Source organism: Octodon degus, unplaced genomic scaffold (assembly GCF_000260255.1).
Source record: "Octodon degus isolate 3935 unplaced genomic scaffold, OctDeg1.0 scaffold00137, whole genome shotgun sequence".
Classification (NCBI taxonomy): domain Eukaryota; kingdom Metazoa; phylum Chordata; class Mammalia; order Rodentia; family Octodontidae; genus Octodon; species Octodon degus.
In genome coordinates, this window is record NW_004524713.1 from 5238286 (window position 1) to 5250906 (window position 12621).

Below are 12621 nucleotides of genomic sequence, written 5' to 3' on the forward strand. Positions count from 1 at the left end.
CTGCAGCAGCAGCAGCAGCAGCAGCAGCAGCAGCACATGGCAACCACAAAAACAGGTCCTGGTGAAAGTCTGCAGCTGCTTGACTCCTCTTATAGCAATGTTCTCCAAAGGAAAGAGCCAAATAGAAAGATACATAGAAGGTAAGGTGTACCTTCCCGCCTCCGGATTTCACTGATCTGCTCCTCCAGGATCTTCTGTAAATTCCGATAGGACAGCACATCTCGTTCCAGTTGCTTCCGCAGGGCAAAAATGGCGTTTAACTCAGCATGCAGACTGTCGACGCTTGGTGAAACAAGATACCAGACGGTGTCAAACAGACCTGTTCGTGCTTCAAGATGCAAAGTCCAGCAAGCCTTTCTGCAATTTTTATGTCACCTGTGTGCGTGTGTGTGTGTGTGTGTGTGTGTGTGTGTGTGTGTGTGTAGTTTTCTTTAGTTATAACAGTAAATACAAGGGCCAGGAATAGTGCCTGCTGGGCAAGCATAGCGTTCTGAGTTCAAACCCCGGCACTAAAAATAAAATAAAATAAAATAAATACATGATAATTGCAGTAAATTATAAGTATAAATGAAAATGGAAATTGTTTTTAAAAGTATAAAGAAAGCAAAAATGAGCCCCTCCCCAATTAACACACAGCAGCCTATATTGCCCCTCAATCTTTACAAGCATTTTCACACGGTGGAAATAGCTACGGGTGCACAATACTGAACAGTGCATCCCTGGCTTCAGGGCTGCTCTACCTTTCAAGAAATCCTTTACATCATTTTTAATGATCATATAATATTAAAACTGGTGAATATGGCACCAGTTACCATAACCACTAGTGCACATTTGGCCATTTCTCGGCTTTCGCTAAAGGTAACAAGGTAGGAATAATCTCCAGGATGCACCTCGGCTGGGAATAACGAACGCCACAGGAAGGAGGGTGCAGAGCAGCAGGCTCTAGGGCTGGGGAGTTACCTGGCCCCCGGACTTCAAAAGAGAAAGACAGAGGATCTCTGTTGTGTTCCCATCAAAGAGGTCATTCTGGGGGAAAGAGTAAGGGACAGGAGGAAAACAAAAACCAAGGAAGAAGAGTGAGTTAATGCTAAAAGAGAAAAGGAAAGATTTAGGGGCCAAAGACTCCCATGCAGTAGGTTAGCCTCCTAGAAACGCTCAGTATGACTGGATTTTTATTCTTGGTGGGGAAGGAGAAGGTCAAGTCGCACATCGAGATCAATGTGACACACTGCTGAGCAGTAGGAACAGCTTACATAGAACCGGAAGCCCAGAGCCCGGAAGAGGCCGCGAACACGCACATCTCCCAGAGCCTGGATTACTCCTGAGGAGGCCCACCCAACAGAACTTCCTCCAGTCATGGAAGCACCTCGTGTCTTCACGGATTCATACAGAAGCCACTCGGTAATGCGGCTTCGTGGACCAGCTTCATTTTATGAAATATAAAGTTACCTTAATCTTAAATAGCCAAATATCTACTGATTATTCTACGGACTGTGCAGGTCCGTGACATAGTTTGACATTTGACATTAAGTTATTTCCTTAAAAAAGATTCCTAACAGTGACATTAGTGGGTCAAAGAATATGAACATTTTTAAAGCCACTGAAACACCTTAACAAACCAGAAAGCCTCCTTTTTTACACACTGAGAATATATTGCTCTCTGTCCAGTGTTTGACCTATGAAAGGGCTCACCAACACTCTGAAACTATCTGTAATAATTTATTAATTATAAGGATTTTCCTAAGTGAGGGCCCAAAGCTTTTATCACATTTTTCCAAAGGGATCGAGAGCTGCCAAATGGCTAGGAGCTGTTCTCTGAATACATGCACCAGGCATTCAAGCCTCATCTTTCCTTCAGAGAGTTTTTGTCTCCAGTTCCACGCATCTAACTATACACGTAAATCAACATACCCTGGAATAAAAATAAACCATTATGTCTAATCTTCTCTGCCTGCTGCTTCGAGGACGGTTCATTGTGAAGCTGCCTTCATGCAGGCAAAAGGGCCCACTAGCATCTTGTACCTAGTTCCATTTCAAGACAATCATAATGATCAATTTGTACGGCTGATGGGAAACTTCCCGAGGTGTCACAGCACAGCACAGCTTGGATGTGGCTCTGCTGCGAGACATTTAACCAGAAAAAAAAGAGATTGTTTTAGCGAAGCTCCTGCGATTAGGGCTGGGGCAAGCTAACTGCCATACTCCCTCCTCCATTTCCTGACAGGGTGAAAAGGACACAGCTGCTGCTCCTGTGTCTGTCATTTATGTTTTCCCAACTCCAGAACCGTATAAAGATGTGAGGAATTGGTGGAACAAAAGGTGCTTCATGCAGAAAAAAATAAAAGCCCTGTGTATTCTTTCTGGACTGGAGGCAGGGGTTGGGGGAGGAAAGCTAGGTGACACAGACAGCCAAGCTCCTAGTGACCTGCTGCGTCTAACCAGCTCCTTGACCTCGGTGGCCGGGTAAATGGTCTCATCTGTGAGAAGGACAGTGCCACCCCCGCCCTTGGACACTGTTCTGAGCCCTGAATGGGATGTGACTCGAGAGAGCGCATGGCACACAGCGCCTAACACGCAAGCGTACGTAGTAGCTGATCCACAGACATCTTTTCCTCCCTTTCGCACATCCCCACAGCTCCCATACAAAAGGTATTTATAAGCCAAAATGTCTGCTTTTCACAAATTACAACCATAAGTTTCATCTGGAGACAATGTTATCCCCTAGGGAACATTTGTCAAGGTCTAATGACATTTTCGCTTGTCACAACTGTGGTAGGAAGAGGTGGGTGTACTACTGGCATGGGGTAAAGCCAGGGATACTTGCTAAACATCCTCTAATGCACAGGACAGCCCTAGAGACCCAAAACAATAAAACTCCAGCCCACAGCCATAGCACTGCTGAGGTAGGGCAACCTGGGAGACCGGAAGTGCAAAGGAGCGGAGCCCTGGAGATGAGGCACACAGCGAGGGCGCGGCTCCACAGCCAGAGACGCAGCTCCATTCATTTTCACAGTGCTGCCCTTACCATCTCAGGGACACATCGTGCAATAAAGCTGCAGATTCCCAAGCGCTCCCATGGAGAATAGAAAGGAAAGGCTCGGGCTCAGGCTCACCATTTCCTTCCTCTCACTCCCATTTCAATCACAAATATCTGTGTCTCCAGTCACCCTCCCTTCCTGCCAGTTTTTGGAGAGTTCCCAGTGCTGGGCGCCGCCTGCCCTTGCCCACAGTTCTGCCCCCTGGATATTTCAGGCTCGGGGGATCCAAAAGCCCTCAAGCTAAGCGCACACATAATGGCAAAGGGAGGCACACAGGAGCATGTCATGGCGGCTTAATACATGTTGCTATTCACTGAGTGCTCACTCTGGTCAGGCAGAGCTGGAATTCACACAGTATCATCCCTTGTATGCAAACAATCCTGTAAGGGAGGGAGAGGGGTGGTGAGTAGGCAGGTAAGTGGGAGAAGAGGTAGGGAAACGGGCAGCTAGATAAGCTGACAGGCAGGTGGGTGGGTACGAAGAGCAGTGGGTGGGTTGGTGGGCAGGTAGGTGGAGAAGCAGATGGGCAGGGAGCAGGGAGATCAGTAGGCAGACCAGCTAATCTGCACTTCCAACCCCACAAACTGAGGCTTGGCACAGAAATTATTTGCACAAGAGCTCAGAACTGCTGAGTGACCCCGCTGGGATGTAGACCCAGGCCACCTTTCCCTATCATAGTCTAAGTCTGCAGAGGAACATGAAATGGTTCAAGCACCCTGGTTGGTTACTGCTCTGACCCATTTCAGCCTTATCTGCATTCCCATTCCTTAGGAAAGAACCTGTGGAACTTGGAAGCATTCATGATGCTGAGAGAGCCTGACAGTCGTAGTCCCAGCACCTGATCTGGGGCTCAGAATCTACCCTGCTCCCTCCCAGAGAAGCTGCGCAACTAAAGCAAAATTGGCCCAGGCCCTCTTGGAGCTCTCTGTGACACCTCGTCTCCTATCCAGTGAAGATGGCCCGCAGCTGAGGTTTCCTCAAAAAGTTCACTGTCAAAGAGAGATGCCCATGCCCGGGATTGCATCAATATGTTTTCATTTTCTCAAATTCATTTCAGATCTTAAAATCTGGAAATTATCTCATAGTTTAGAAGCCTGAAGCTGGGGAGGGGTCTTCTGCACGAAGCATCTCCCAAGGGCGCTGAGCAACACAGCCCTTGAGAGTAGGGGAGCTCCCGGAGGAGGTGAGCAGGCACAGTGACCACACATGGTCGTTGGTCAAGAGGGTCTGGGGTGGGGAATGAAGAAATACAGAAGGGCTGCGGCTCGGGGCCTGCTGAGCCTCCTCACAAGAGTGACACAGAGGCAAGTTCTGAAGAGGCAGTAAGACAAAGCAGGGGAGGTCAACCAGGGGGGTAGAAAGAAAACAGAGGTGAGGGCAGAGGCAGGAGCATGGCCCTGGGAACCGTGAAGAGCCTGCAGAGGGCACACACAAAGGTGAAGGGAAGGGTGATGTTGGTTAGCTTATTATAGAAAATTCTGGACATATACAAAAAAGCGCAAACTAATGTGATGAGCCCTGCCCCCATCCACCTCCAACCCAGCCGAAAGCCCAGGCATCTGGGGCTGATCTTGTTCCTTCGCTATGTCCACCACTTCCTCAGCTTCTGTGCTGTTTTGAAATGAATCCTACATACCCTGTCTTTCAACTGTAACTAGCTAATGTGGAAAGGCCTATTGTTCTCTTTTGTCAAAAATTCCTGAAGTCATACCTGCGTTTATAGATGGGCACACAGAAGTTGGAGCAGGCCACCTGCCAGTGAGTGGCAGAGCCAGGGCCAGACAAGACCGCTGGCCTGCTCCTCACTCTCCTCAGCACAGTGCCAGCACCACAGCATCTCGTTCATTCTGCAGACACAGGGCACTCCGAGGCACAGGGCCATGCTTGGTTACCAGAGTTCTGGCAACATCTGTGTGACCGTAGACAAGTCCCTACAGCTCCCTTAGGTTGCATGGACTTGTGTAAAACAGCTCCAACATTATCACCTCTAAAAGCAGCACTGAGGAGCATACAAGAATGCACATGGAAGCACGTCTAAGTAGACAATCAAGTACTTTAAAATCTCTTGTGTTTTCTCCTGATGCTGCTGCCAAAATGAGGCAATTCTTGGCAGAAAACAGGAAAACCTGATGCTAAGGAAGGCCATCACCATCTAAGCACACTGTAATGTCCCAAGCAACCTAGAAGGGCCCTGCTGGCTCAAAGGCCACCAGTTCGCCCCGGGATCCCATGCACGTGTTCAAACAGAAGCCCTTACCTGTCTGAGCTCTGCAGAGACTTCACCAGGTGGGAATAGATGTCCCGTTCCTTCTTTAAGACCTGCATTAGCTCTTCATAGTCCGACTGTTGCTTTTCCTGGAAATAACAAAGGCATCTGGCATTAGAGGATGAATCTTAAAAGTGAAGCTCTATATTAATCAAACATTCGCGGCACGTCTGGTTTTTAAAGCCACAGAGGTGAGGCCGGCAGGCTCTGGCTCAGAACACAGTCCTACAGCACCACCTGCAGGAGGAGTGGGGAATGCCCCCCCCCCCCGACAGTGTGCCTCTAGAACATCTGTCCCCAAAGGCCCCGGTTGGTTAGGAACTTGTCCCCAGGTCAGCAATGCAGAGAGGCACAGAAACTCTGAGAAGAGGGACCTGGTGGTACATCCTTGGTCATTATGGGCTGGTCCTTGAGAATAGGCCCCTCCTCGTTCTTTTTCTGCTCCCCAGGCATGAGGTGAGCAGTTTGCTCTATTACCTACCTACTCCCCGCCATTGCCCCCAGCACCTCCTCCCGAGAGGCCCAAATAAATGGGGCTGTGCAACCTCACAGTGAAACCTCCAAACTGTGAGCCAAGATGAGCCTTTTCTCTATCTCAGCTACATCAACCGTTTTGTTATAGTAACATGAAGCTAACACATTTACCCAGCACAAAGCTGAGAGCTATGCTTCCGACACCCAACAGCTGCTGTGAGTCACAGACATCTTACTTGCCTAAGGTAAAACTGTCACTCCTCAGAGCTACTGATCCTTATTTTCACAACAATACAAAGAAAATGTCTTGTCATATTTGCTCTTGCTCTGAAGAAAAAAGATATTCATTAACTAAAACCTAACCAATCCTGGAGTCGGACCTGAAACCTGGTCCCACCAGCTTGAACCACCGGCCCAAGTCGCGTGGCTAGCCTACCTGGCAGCTTTTTATTAATTTCGTTAGTAAGAAGATTGATAAAAGCAATTAGATGCATTTGTACCCCCACTGCCAGAAGCCTCCTTGTAGCATTCACCCACGCACCAACAGTGGTTCAAGCTGCCCAGCAGAGAGGCACACCAATTGCGGCCCCATCAGGCACGTGCTAGAATAGAGCAGCAGTCATGTGAGTGGCACCTGGAGGGCATCCAGAAAGCAGCAAAGATAGCAGCCCCCTTAGGTCTGGTCCCACTTGTATGAAACAGGGATATAGGTTGTGAATATTCACAATTATGAGGCATTTTTTGAGGATAAATTTTAGCCTGCCACTTACTAGTTTGGCATAGCTACTTACTGGTAACCTTAGCATTTTTACCTATAAATAGTGGACAATAACTTCCACTTTATACAGTCATGAAGTACATGAAAAAGAAATTGTGTACTCTTAGGAAACAAGGGACACTGGCACTGATTCCAGTACTGAGACAAGGGAAATCAGAGACAACAGATGATATGATTCCAGCATTGTGCTGTGCTAGAAAATAAAGAAATGCTGAAAGCCTTTGGTGCTAGGAGCCAGCCAGAGCTCAGCAGACTAAACTCCTGCTTCGGCAGGCTCAGGGACTGGGGTTCAATCCCCAGCGCGCCATGCTGGCTCAGCGCCGGGAGCGCACCGAGATGGCAACCGAGACTGGGCATGGTGGTACACACCTGTAATCCCAGAGCTTAGGAGGCTGAAAACAGGAGCATCACTACAAGTCGGATCTGTGTAGTGAGACCCTGCAGACCCTGTACTAAATACATAAAAAATAAAAGAGAGCTCAGTGCTAGTTGCCAGGGGCTGGAGCAAGGAGAAAGGGGGGAGTTACTTTTCAGATATAAGGTTTCAGTTACACAAGGTAGGTTCTGGGGTTAGGATGTACAGAATGCTAACAACAGTGAACAATATTGTACTGTACACTTGACATTTGCTAAGAGATCGATCTTGAAGGTGTCCCCCAAATTGGCACTACTGTGAGGCAATACATATATTAATTAGCTTGATTATGGCAATTATTTCACAATGTATGTAATGTCAAAATATCAAGTGTACACCCTAAAAAATACAAAATTTTTATTTGTCAATTATACTTCAATAAAGCTAAAAATGAAATAAATAATGAACACTGTCAAAATGACTTAGAAGCCAGTTTGAAAGGCTACCACCAGCCAAATGTGGGACAATTTGAACATAAAAATAATGATAATGATGGATTATATCCCACTGAATGAAACAGAAATTCATGAATCCATACGATATGAGTTGAGTAAATGAGAAGAACTGGCTTTTCTTTACAATAAAATGATAATTAATAAATGTAGAACGAATGATGGAATTAGAGGCACTACCATTTGGCAACCCTCGTGGTAATAAATAATTGAGCCAAGAAACATAAAAAGATGATAAAACTAGTGGGTGAAAGCTTGAAGATCAGATTTATACAAACACAAAACACTTCCCACAAGATACTTATTTAATACAAAGGGGGGGGGGAATGACAGACACTGCCTTGATACACTCTTCTACGTCAGGATGGCTAGTACAGCAAGGGGACAAGGTGGAATCATGGGCCACTGGGCCAGACACGAAGACAAGCACACAGCATCCCTACTGTGATGCTCCTGTCTAAGACATACAGACTGAATCTAAGTGCCAAGGAGAGATCAGAAAGCCCAAACTGAAGAGCATCCATCTACCAACATACCAATACTTCAAAGATTTCAAGTGGAGCCGGGGAGATGGCTCAGTGGAATAAGTGCTTCCCTGGCAAGTGCAAGGGCCTGAGTTCAATCCCCGGTTCCACAAAAAAAGAAAAAGAAAAAAAAAAAGATTTCAAGGTTGTGACTGTCAAAGAAAAATTAAAGAACTGTCTCAGACCACAGACTGAAGAACCAAGACTGGAAACAGTGAGGTGCGATCCTGAGCCGACTCGTCCATGGCAAAGAGCATTACTCAGACAAGAGATAAACCACAAGTAAGTCTGAGGATTAGAAGGAAGTGCTCTGTTGGGCTAATTTCTTGGTTGCAGTGGCTAAGCTGAGTGGCCTTATTTAAAGGGAAAGTATCCCCTGAAGTATTTGGCGAGGGCAGAGCTTTAACTGGAACTTTCTCTCAGATGAGTCAGAAAAAAATAAAATCTTTCATTCCTGTAACTTTTCTGTAAATTTGAAATTATTTCAACACAGAGAATAAACACTGAAGCTAATGTATGCAGAACACCTAGCACAGCACCCAGCAGGAACGAGGAGCTGTCCACATTCTGAGAGAAAACTGCTAATGGGCACTAAGAGCAGCCTGCAAAGTTCACAGTAAGATACCAGCTTGGCCAGGGGTGCTCGACCTAACTAAAATCTAAAGACTGCAAGAAGGAGAACACAAACAACTGGGGGGCAGGGGGAGGTTGAGAAAAAAGACATATATGCATGCATACATACATACACACAGCATGGCTAAGGTAATCGTGCTACTAATTTCTATCAGTTATTAAAAGGAAGAGTTAGTGCTTATATTGTTTGATCAGTTTTGCACACCTGTACCTGACAATCTGAGCAACTACTGTGAAGACAACAATATGCAGCGTGATAACCATTGTTAATTTCCTACTATCTTGTTTTCAAATTCTGTACCATTTTTATTGTTTTTGTCTTTTTAAAATAAAAATAAAAAGAACGTGAACAAAAAGCAATACAGCTCAGCAGCATTGCACCTGCCTGGTAAACACAAGGTCCTGAGTTTGATGCTCAGTACCCAAAAAACAGAAGAATGTGAACAGAAGAAAATATATCTTCATTTCTGTTAACTTCTGGCAGAAATTTAGTAGGCCTTTCAGTAACAAATTGAAGGAAACCTGGCATTGCTATAAACCACCGCAGCACTAGCATTATCCTGGTGACCTGGCCATCGAAAGAAACACTTATTTTAGATGTAACACAGACACCACAAAATACCACAATACATTTATTCTTATCACTCTCTTCAAAGCTATAATGGTCACTACGTCATTGCCCTACCATTTTACAATGTAAGTTTTTGTAGTTTGAAAACTAAATTTAGCGTCCTTCATAATCCCACACATCCATTTTGTGCATTTACAGGATTCCAGGCAAGGGATCCTTGACTAGAGTCAGGCAGCAAAAGGAGGGAGAGGACAAAAAGGCCGAGAGCCCGACCCGGGGGACCTGCTGTGCTTCAGGCTCTCACTTCAGGGCCTCGGCAGCGCCCGTCAGCGAGGGCCTTCAGTGCTAAGCTACCAGGCTGCTCCCGGCAAGTTCGTCACTCAGACTGTTAGAACTGTCAGGCCTGGTGTGAGCCACACCACATGCCACCGGCACAGGAGCCCCAGATGCCTCTGCACACGAGAACCATGCCTGTGGGGATCTCTCAGCTCCCAGCACACACCCAAGCGCCTGCGCAGCCAGAGCATCCCGAAGAGCATGGCTCAGAAGAACCTGAAAACGAAAAGATGGTACAAGACCAAGTCAACAGTACGTCAGCCACCACAGTAAGTGCTCTCCAGGGTCTTCACAGCAGATGAGGAGCCACTGTCTCCCCATGCAAGAGGTCAGCGTCAGGAGGCGGGGCACATGCCACAAGCTGTGCACTTCCGCCCACCGCTCACTCTCCCCTAATGATGCCAAGCACTGGGTGACTGACACAAGTAAATACGCCAGCCACACAAAGGCCAGCCAAAGAAGACAGGAAAAGCCTGTGACAGAATAAGAACTCCTCAGCCAGGTGTGGGGCCTGCGTAGTACCTGCCTGCAATCCTAGCACTTGGAAGGCTGAGGCCAGAGGACTGCAAGTGAAGTTCACAGCCAGCCTACTGAAAAGCAAGTAGACAAAACGCAACCTCCTTCTTGAGCACCTACCATGAAAAGCAGTGACGGTTAGAAGTAAATGACCTGCTTAACTGTGTAACCTTGAAAAACGTATTCAGCCACTCTGTGCTTCAATAACCTCCCCTATAAATTAAGGTGATAATCTATACGCCTCATAGGATTGTTAAAATTAAATGAGTTAATCTGCATAAGGCTGTCAGAACAATGCCTGATGTAGAGTAAACATCTGATAAATGCTAGCTGTCCTATGCTCCAGGTACGATGCTAGGGCCTCTGCCAATCTCATCTGTAGCATCTAGCACCACAACATTGCAGGGGGCTAGATCAGCCTTCCTGTTTTTCAGTTTATGAAACTGATTCTCTAGGAGCAGAGCTAACATGCTTGAGAGAGCTCAGCTAACAAGTGGGAAAACCAGAGTTTGTGTTTGTAACTTAAAACTGACAAGGCTAGGAAAAAGGACAAGTAATGCAGACTTCTGGTAGATGACAGAGACTCTGGGAATGTAGCACGTGGAGTACATGTGCTTCCAATCCCTGGAGCTTCCAATCCCTGCATGCTGACTGAATCTCAGGAGGCTGGCTCGAAGCCCTAGAGAGGGAAACGCCACTGTCACAGAGGGGGCCTGGGCACACAGCTCTGTTCCCTTGTCCCTCCTTCCTAGCAGCTAGTCCAACTGTCACCAGGGTCTTCAGGCCACCTCTCTCTGCATCCTGTCCTAATCCCCTCTCCTACCCTTTTATCTCTGAGTCACTGAGAGGCCCCACCACACAGGGTCCCAGGAAGGGCAGCGACTCCTACCTACTCTTTAAAATCCAAGTGCCATCCTTTACCACTCCCCAATGATACACTCCAAGGCACCCCTCAGGGTCTGCTCTGCCCAAATCTATCAGAAAACCTCCCAGCCCTCCACCAGCCTCCAGAACACAGGTTCACCTTGCCCCCAGAGCTCTCAGGCCAACAGTCTGAGGACCTTGCCAGCAGCAGTGTCCTGGCACAGTGTCTGTGCACAGTGCCTGGCATGAATCAAAAGCTGCCACAAACACTTGCAGAACTGAGGATTAAACAGGTAAGGGGGAACACAGGGAGATATGAATCTTAAGGGCAGAGATTCCTGTGGCTATTTTGCATAATGGAAGTCAGAGTGAGTCAATGTCTTCCTAGAAGCAAATTGCTCACCCCTGTTAAATAAATGAACTCTTCGGAGCCGTTTGGGTCCCATTTCATCAATCACCTATTCCCCTGCGTTGAATCAGGCCCCATTAGAATGAAGTCATTTGGCTTCCTCAGCAGAGCTGACAGCCCAGTAGATCTCCTCGGCACAGAGGGAGAGGGCCAGGCTGCCCGGAGGAAGCAGCAGAGGCACCTGGCTTAACCAGCGGGTCATCAAGCCTTCCCCTCCATTGAGCCCCTCCAGACAGGAAACGGCAGAGACAGGAGGCCTCTCTCACAGGGAAGACCTGTCCCTGCCGCACAGGTAGTGGGCATGTGATTGCTCTAAGCTCTCCACAGCAGAGTGCAGCCTTGTCATCTGCTGTCCCCAAGGCCAAGTCCTGGAAAGAGGTCTCTTGTAAGCCAGGGCCTGACCTCAAGTAAACCACTACAATTCTCTCCAAGAAGCTGCAAGATTCAGACAGAAACACCAGACATCTGCGAGGCACAGGGGCTACGTCACATGAAAGAGCCCATAGCCTCTGCTGTCACGGTCTAGGGACTAGCACACTGTCACCTTCCCCAAGGTGTGGCTGCTCGGCTCTTGCTCAGCTCTGCAAAAGCACCCAGGGTGTTCCCAGTTAAGATGCCCTTCCAAGGCAGCTTATGCAGCACTGGCTGCTATAGCTTGCACCCCATTGAACGCTAACTCGTCCACTTTACGTGACTTCTAATCCTTCCAGAGGGACCCGATTTCCACTTTACAGAGTATGGAGGCGCTTTTCAGAGACTCATACTTGCCTAGGGTCACAGGGCTGATAAAAAGCAGGACGAACACTCTGACACCAAAGCACCTTTTACATTCTACTGTGCCTTCACTTCTTTAGTGATGTGAAAGAAACACATATCATGTGCAGGCTGCAGTCTCAAGAGGCAGCAGATGTGCAAAGAGAATGCTTAGTGGATCACTTCTTGGTAGTCAGGGCAATTCAGTGACCTAGGATGCGGAAGGTGTCTACTTCAGTAGCTGTGACACTGTCCTGCAATAAAGCCGTTTATTATAATGCTTGGAAAGGTCAGCAGCAACGTCCCAACCATGTCAATAACCAAGCCATAGATCTCGGGCTTTCAGCAAGTCAGCTATGGTCAGTGTGTTTTACTCTCTCTTCTTCAATTCCCTGATCATCTAGCATTAATTCTCAAGATCACACAATGATTAGAAGGAAAACAAACTACCAGGCTCTTCAGAGACATCATCAGAGCCCCAAGCTTCTTGTAAAAACGGGCAGAAGATGAATTCTAAATCAACACAAATGGCCCAGAGCAAAGCAGAAGAAATCTACATTTTCTACAAAGAATTACAATCTGAAGAGCATAC

General features: G+C 47.2%; 1 protein-coding gene across 4 annotated transcripts in view; it reads right to left on the bottom strand.

Annotated features, from left to right (window-relative positions):
* Positions 1-12621, bottom strand: part of Cdk5rap2 (CDK5 regulatory subunit associated protein 2) — a 210533-nt gene that overhangs the window by 94231 nt on the left and 103681 nt on the right. For all 4 annotated transcript variants that reach the window (XM_023701591.1, XM_023701590.1, XM_023701589.1 and 1 more), the window contains exons 15-16: positions 5296-5393; positions 152-282 (exon numbers count right to left, since the gene is read on the bottom strand). In XM_023701591.1, the coding sequence (XP_023557359.1) occupies positions 152-282; positions 5296-5393 (229 nt within the window). The remainder of the gene's footprint in view (positions 1-151; positions 283-5295; positions 5394-12621) is intronic.